Here is a 7,958-nt window from a genome sequence, read left to right as displayed (position 1 = left end):
AAGACATTCATTTGTCACCCCAATGGTTTTTAAAACATCTAGATCAAAATGGAGGATCTTCTCATCGTGAAAGATAGGTATGAGCCCATCGATAGAGAATAATACACACGGGGGTATTAGAGTTTGAATGGAAACTCCTCAACAGGAAGGCAATGGCCACCATCAAACAATGCGTAGATGTCAGTGTCCTTCAAGATGTGGTGAATGACACAAATGCCTGAGCACACATATACGCACATAACACACATCTATTCCACTACACAAGAATCACCATTGATTCTTTACAGTTGGTAATTCAGATGCATCCCACGCGTTATCCGATGGATTCATCTCGAGTCGGGTTAGTGGGCACTTTATTGACTGGCACGACATTGTCATGGTTTGCTCCATTGCTAGAAGCAAATTCGCCCCTACTCAACGACTTTGAAGAATTTATCAAAGAGTTTAAGGCTTGCTTCGGAGACACAGATAGTGTAAGAACGACAATCAACAAGATTCTCACACTGCGAGAAGGGGATCAACCAACATCAATGTATGCAACCAATTTTCGTCTCATTGCAAGTGATATTCCTTGGGATGAACAAGCTGTAATGGAGCAGTTTCATTCGGGCCTCCGTGGAGATGTAAAAGATTTACTTCTTATCTTCCCTGAGGATCCAAAATCCCTTACAAAAGCTATTAGTCAAGCAATACGGTGTGATAATTGGGTTTTTGAGTGTCGGTTCGAGCAACAACAACAACAAACAAGATCAAGATTTACACCAACTTATGCATCAGTGACAGTACAATCTCCAAGGCAACAATATAGCCCCGTCCCAACTCCACGGCAAGCACGTAGCCCACCACCAATGGATAGCCTGACACTGATGGAGATTGATATGACCCGACGACGAGGACCTTTATCAGATGAAGAGAAACAACGTCGTCGAGCAAATCGACTATGCTTATATTGTGGAGGTCCAAGACATATTGCCATTCATTGTCCACACAGACCGAGACGCCAGGTACATCACATTAACTATGATAATAGAAATGAGTCTAGCATTATTGATAATAGAAATGAGTCTAGTATTGTTGAAACTTTGCCAACTAGTGTTTCTAGTAATCCAACTCTATCCAATAAGTTTGAGGTCCTAAGCCAATTAGAAGAGGAGTCAAACGAATAAGTCCGGCCAAAATCGGAGTCGTTTGGTTGGACAGTCCTAGATCTGTATAACCTAGTGTGGGTTCCATCTCTTCCAAGCATGTTAGTAGAGTTTTCTCAAGCCAATTACAAGTTAGGACACCAAGTTGTCAACTTCATGTCCCAACTCTCTTAGATACCGGAGCCAATTCTTGTTTCATGGATAGAGATTTTGCCCGAAAACATCAAATAGCCTTGCATAAACTTCCTTGCCCAATTTCCGTAGTAGTGATTGATGGACGTCCCATAGCTTTTGGAAAGATATTCGAGGATTTTGAGCCGATAAACATACTCTTAGGTGATTTAGGATGTGTGGTCTCCTTTAACATAATTCGTAGCCCTGAGCATCCAATAGTCCTTGGTTTGCCATTGTTCGAGCTACACAACCCAAGAATTGATTGGAGACGACGAGAAATTAGGTGCCCTTCAAAAGGAAACATAGTAGTCAAGGGTCGAACCCAGGATCCTCCCCTTGAAAAACATAGTGTTACCAATTCACCCTCTACCAAACATGTTGTTCCTCTTCATCAAATTTCAACCATCACCCTAGAACAATTATGCCAAGAAGGAGCAAAAGAAGATTTATTCTTATTTGCCATATCAGCTGCACCTTCTAGTGACACTCACGGGAAGTTAGAGGTCTACATTCCTAAAAAGTACCAAGAATATGCTGATGTCTTCGACAAAGTCAAAGCTAGTGTACTTCCAAAGCATCGGCCATACAATTTTCCCATTGATCTACAACCAGGAAAAGAGCCACCATGGGGTCCGATCTACAATCTGTCACCAACGGAGCTTGAGGTTCTTCGAGCATACATTGACGAGAATCTTGCAAGTGGATTTATTCGACATTCAAAGTCTCCAACTGGTGCTCCTATCTTTTTCGTGAAGAAAAAGGATGGCTCACTTCGTTTGGTCGTGGATTATCGGGGATTAAATAAAGTGACAATAAGAAATAGGTATGCTCTACCTTTAATTTCCAGTCTTTTAGAGCACATTGGTGGGGCAAAGCATTTTACCAAGATTGATCTAAGGGGTGCATATAATCTTGTCCATATTCAACTGGGAGACGAGTGGAAGACTGCATTTCGCACTTGATATGGCCATTTCGAGTATACAGTTATGCCTTTTGGGCTCACAAATGCTCCTGCCGTGTTTCAACATATGGCCAATGACATTTTCTGAGATTTTCTAGATATCTTTCTTATCATCTATTTAGATGAACTATTGATTTACTCTAGAACACAAGCGGAGCATGATATACATGTCTGGAAGGTACTCCAACGCTTAAGAGAGTATGGTCTTTATGCCAAACTAGAGAAGTGTAATTTTGATTGCAAGAAGTTGAGTTCTTGGGTTATACCATTTCATCCAAAGGTATCTTCATGGATCCAACGAAAGTTCAAACAATATTGGAATGGCATACTCCAAGTTCCGTTCGCGATGTCCAGTGTTTCCTTGGATTTGCCAACTTCTACCGCAAATTCATATGGAATTATTCGAAGATTGTATTGCTACTTACTCAACTCACCAAGAAAAATCGAACATTTGTTTGGACTCCTGAAGCAGACAAAGCCTTTACTCAATTGAAAGAGGCATTCACATCAGCTCCTGTCTTAGCTCATGTTGATCCAGAAAAGCCATTTATCATTGAGGCAGATGCATCCGACTTTGCATTGGGGAGCATCCTATCACAACCAGGTGAAGATGGGCACTTACATCTAGTCGCGTTTCACTCAAGGAAGTTTAATGTTGCGGAGATCAACTACGAGGTGCATGACAAAGAGTTACTAGTTGTGGTGGACTCTTTTGCGCAATGGAGACATTTCCTGGAAGGTTCACCTCATCAAATCTTCATTTATAGTGACCACAAAAATCTTACATATTTTCAGACGGCTCGACTCCTAAATAGGCAACAAGCTCGGTGGGCACAATTTTTAACTCGTTTTGATTTCAAGATCATTTTCTGCCCAGGGAACCAACAAGGGCAGGCTGATGTTCTATCTCGACGCTCATATTTGGCACTTCGCCCTAGAGATCCAGCTTTCGACAATCAAAAGCAAGTTCTCCTTGGTCCAACAAAGCTACAAGCAACCACAGTTTGTGCCACGCCATTGGATTCAAGTCTTCTTGATACTATTCGACAACAACTTAACTCTGATGATTTTGCTAAGGATGTCCTCACCCACCTTGGTCCAAATCATGCATTTTGCTCCACATTGACAGGGACATCTCGACGCTATAAGGAGTTCAAGTGGCAAGGTAACTTACTTTTCTACAAGAATCTACTTTATGTCCCTGATGGATCACCACGCCTTCGAGTGTTGGAGCAGTGTCATGATGCCCGTATGGCCAGACACTTTGGTATTGCCAAGACCATGGAGCTAGTGAAGCGATCATTTTGGTGGCCTCATTTACAACAATTTGTTGAAGATTGTGTTCGCACATGTGACATGTTGTCGAGCTAAAATGCCTAGGCATCATCCTTATGGGTTGTTACAACCATTGTCGACTCCGAGCAAGCCATGGCAGTCAATTACTATGGATTTCATTACATATCTACCACCTTCACAAGGTTTTGATGCTATTTTAACCATAGTGGATCGGTTTACCAAGATGGCACATTTTCTACCCTGCGTAAAAAGCATCAGTAGTCAAGAAATAACAGATATCATTATGCGTGAAGTATTTCACCATCATGGTCTTCCAAACGACATAATTAGTGATCGTGGACCGCAATTTATCTCTCACTTTTGGAAGAACCTATGTGATGGCCTCCAAATCTTTCGAGCGAGCGAACCTTTTGTACAAATACCTTCAAAGCTTTGAAACTTGTTGGAGTTGTCACCTTTTGAATTACTTTGATATTTGATTCCACGTGAATTCCTTCTTGGCACATGACATTCTCCACACTAACTTGTTTTATATATTTGATCATTTCATCTAGAATGTCATCTCGAAAAGAAAGCAAAAATTGATCTCATTTGCTTGAATCATTCAAGGGTTGGAAGTTGACGTTTTTGTTCTTTGGAACCACAACAATAGGTGATATACACTTCAAATCCTCCATATGATAAATGAAACTCTCGTGTAACAATGCTTTATGATCTTTCTTTTGCACAACCTTAGATTCTTGAAGAGTTTGGGCAATTGGTACCTTCAATTTGATAAGGTCTTTGAAGCAATCTTCTCCTTTTATCTGTGAATAGACATTTATGAGTAATTTTGGAAACTCAGAAAGAAAAGAACTAAACCTTAGATGCTCTTCTCCTTGGATATAGCTTGAAATCATCTTCTCCAAGGTGATAATGCTTTTCTCTTCAATGACTTCTTCTTCCTCCTTAGACACCATGTGGAATGATTTGTTTTCCCTATCCCACGAAGATTCATCAATTGTTATGCTTTCCTCTTCTTGCTTGCCATTGTCGATAGATGATTCCTTCTCCTTTATACATTTGATTAGTTGTGGTGGATCCTTTGATGGTGATAAGTTCATGATACTCCAATCATGCATTACAAGTAATTCTCTTGGCTCTTGATCAAATTGTTGTTGAAGAGTTGATGCCCACATAACTTTGTTGCTACTCAATGCAAATCCAAAACACAAATCTGGCACGAACACCTTCATACTGCAACTTGGCACTTACCAATGCTTCCTTACACGCAATGATCTCCAAAAGCCAATCTCCAGCTATCACTTCCAGGTTACCTTCTTCATCTTGCAACTCCCTTGTGGGTACTTCACCATCAACAACTTTTTCTGTCATATCTTCCATTTCATCTTGCACATATTCATCATCAAGCACCACATTGCTTGTTGTATCAATAATGTCCTCAACATTGTTGAGAAGCAAGCTCAACATGGTATGTGATGCTTATGAGAAATAAGCTATAGTAGCTATTTAGCTACTAGTGAACAAAAAGGTAAAACAGCTATTTAGCTATGGACAGCTAATTAGCGACTGAACAGCTATTTAGCTAGTGACAGCTAATTAGCTAGTGAACAGCTATTTAGCGACTGACAGCTAATTAGCTGCATGTGTAATAACTTATGACTTAGGTAAAAGTAAGTGAGAGTGAATAGGAAGTAAGTAGTAAGAAAAAACAGAGAATAGTGAGTAGAGAACTCTGAGAGAGAGTGAGAGACCAGAAGACTGACGAGAGCAAGTTGAGCTCTACATGTAATGGAAGAAAACCATTTTGCTACTACAGAGGTAAGTCCCCTTTCCTTTCTCTGTCTGTTTAGAGCACGCTAACGATCCAGCACACTACGATCCGCCGCGCATACAAAAGAAGAGCTTGAGTGCCTTCTTCACGTTTTCTTAACATGGTATCAGAGCAGAGTAGCTCGTAAGGAAGAGTATAGCGGTGCCTTAATCTGAGAAAGTTATTTCTCTAGTTGCTGATCAGAAATCAGAAAGTTACTTGTTGAAGTAACTAAAGCAAAACCCTGGTTTTTTGGAAGAAAAAAAATGGCTGCAGAGAATGTAGGCCAAATGGTCACAGAGAAATTAGATAAAAACAATTTCCCGGCGTGGAAATTCAGAATGACAAACTTTCTGATGGGGAAAGGATACTGGGATTACATTGAAGGAGACCTAGAAGAGGCTCCAGAGATCCCAGAAGAGAATGCAACAGCTGCACATATTAAAGCATTTAAAGATTGGAATCAAGGGGCAAGGAAAGTAATGCATTGGCTCTCACTTAGCATCTCAGATTCGATGCTTGGGCACATACAGGATGCTATGCTCCCAAAAGAAGCTTGGGACAGTTTGGTAAAACTGTTTGCAGTAAACACAAAAGCTAGAAAGCTACAGTTGAAGACTGAGCTAAATACCTTAGAAAAAGGTAAGATGTCAATAAATGAGTATGCCCTAAAAATCAAGAGTATATGTGAATCACTTGCTTCTATCAATGTGAAGACAGAAGATGATGACAAAGTGGAAATATGCTTAAGAGGCTTAGGACCTCAATACAAGAGTTTTAAAACTTCTATGCTCACAAGGGATAGTATCCCAAGTTTTTCAGATCTGGTCTCAATGCTTGTGGTAGAGGAAAGGAATCAGATGGATGATGCAAATAAAGGAAACTCAGAGAACGAGGGGCAAGCCCTCTATAATAATGCCGGAAGAGGCCGAGGAAGAGGCCATGGAAGATTTGGCTCAGGAAGAACCAATAATAATGGCTTTCAAGGAAGAGGACAACAAGCTCATAGAGGAGGAAACAACAACAGAGGCAGGGGGAGCAACCGAGGTAGAGGTAAGCAAACTTATGTAAATGATGATGGCTGCTGGTATTGTGGTAAACCAGGCCATACACAGGCTGAATGTTACAAGAAACAAAATGATGAGAAAAGAGGAAAAGGACAACAGAGTAACTATGCCTCTACTAGTGAAGATTGTGAAAAGGAAGGTGTTTTTGTAGTGCAACATGAGATAGCAGCAGTGGCTGAAAGCTCACAGAAATGTAATGAAGAGTTTACGTGGTATGTAGACTCGGGGGCATCTAACCATATGACTGGACATGCAAATTGGTTTGAGAGTTTAAGAGAACCAGAGGTTCCTGGTTATGTACAAACAGGTGATGACACAACTCACCAAATAAAACATGTTGGAGATATCCCATTGTGGGAAGAAAGAGGAAAAACCAAGTATATGTTGAATGTGATGCATGTTCCAAACCTTGCTAAGAATCTGATTTCTGTTGGACAGATAGTAGAGCAAGGTATGCAAGTAAAGTTTAAGCCAAGTGGATGCTATATAGAAAAGAATGGGAAGCTCATTGCAAAAGGGAAGAGACAAGGAAGAATGTTTATCTTGGATGTAGAAATGCCCAAACAGATTTCAGCCATGTTTGCAAATGGAACGAGTGTAATCTCAGATGTGGAAATGTGGCATAAAAGGATTGGCCATATAAGTATGCAAACATTTAAGAATATGTTGAGAAAAGATGCAGTGGCTGGACTGCCAAACTTGAAAAAGTGTGAAATGGGAAAAGTATGCGAAGCATGTCAATATGGTAAGCAAAACAGGTTGCCATTCCCTCATGAGAGACATGTAAGCAAAAATCTGTTGGATTTGGTACATACAGATGTATGGGGACCAACAAAGAATGCATCTATTGGTGGATGCAGATTTTATGTTACATTTATTGATGATTGTTCACGGAAGACATGGGTGTACTTCATGAAGGAGAAAAGTGAAGTATTTGACTGCTTTCGTAAGTTTAAATGCATGGTAGAAAAGCAGGCTGGTACAAGGATAAAATGTTTGAGATCTGATGGAGGAGGAGAGTATTTCTCCAATGAATTTTCTGATTTTTTGTGTAATCAGGGAATAAGAAGACAGTTCACATGCCGATATACTCCACAGCAAAATGGAGTTGCTGAGAGGAAAAACAGAACTTTGGTGAACATAGCAAGGGCAATGATGACTGAGAAGAACATGCCATTATACTATTGGGCAGAAGCTGTAAATACAGCAAATTACATTTTAAATAGATGTATTACATCAGGAGTACATGAGGCAACTCCTGAAGAGTGTTTTTATGGCAGGAAGCCTAGCTTACAACACTTGAAAGTGTTTGGATGCCTTGCATATGTACATGTGCCTGCAGAAGTAAGAAGTAAGTTGGATCCAAAGGCAGAAAAATGTATTTTTGTTGGCTATTCAGAAGAACAAAAAGGGTATAGATGCTATAACCCTGTAACAAAGAAGATTGTGACAAGTAGGGATGTAATCTTTGATGAGTTAGCCAGCTGGTATAGTCCAAAACA

At 40.3% G+C, this 7,958-nt stretch overlaps 1 protein-coding gene across 1 annotated transcript; it reads left to right on the top strand.

The window, feature by feature from the left end:
- Window positions 1-530: 530 nt before the first annotated feature.
- On the top strand, window positions 531-3,651 carry LOC147863231 (uncharacterized). Its single transcript, XM_087321791.1, has 3 exons — window positions 531-694; window positions 2,425-2,507; window positions 3,158-3,651. The coding sequence occupies exons 1-3, from the start codon at window positions 531-533 to the stop codon at window positions 3,649-3,651; spliced, it is 741 nt and encodes a 246-aa protein (XP_087177917.1).
- The last annotated feature ends 4,307 nt before the right edge of the window (window positions 3,652-7,958 follow it).

This window comes from Azolla caroliniana, unplaced genomic scaffold (genome assembly GCF_043228905.1).
Source record: "Azolla caroliniana isolate FFs.n. ecotype wild unplaced genomic scaffold, voAzoCaro1.0.p SCAF_6, whole genome shotgun sequence".
Lineage (NCBI taxonomy): Eukaryota > Viridiplantae > Streptophyta > Polypodiopsida > Salviniales > Salviniaceae > Azolla > Azolla caroliniana.
Note: the sequence above shows the minus strand (reverse complement) of the source record. Positions and strands in the feature narration are given on the sequence as shown.

What these genes read in the sequence shown, in the direction of transcription:
- LOC147863231 (XM_087321791.1), top strand. Translation starts at nt 531, where the DNA reads ATGTATGCAACCAATTTTCGTCTCATTGCAAGTGATATTCCTTGGGAT. An exon ending in GCTATTAGTCAAGCAATACG is followed by an intron (nt 695 to 2,424) that starts GTGTGATAATTG and finishes GATTTACTCTAG; the next exon opens with AACACAAGCGGAGCATGATA. An exon ending in TTATGCCAAACTAGAGAAGT is followed by an intron (nt 2,508 to 3,157) that starts GTAATTTTGATT and finishes TTTTCTGCCCAG; the next exon opens with GGAACCAACAAGGGCAGGCT.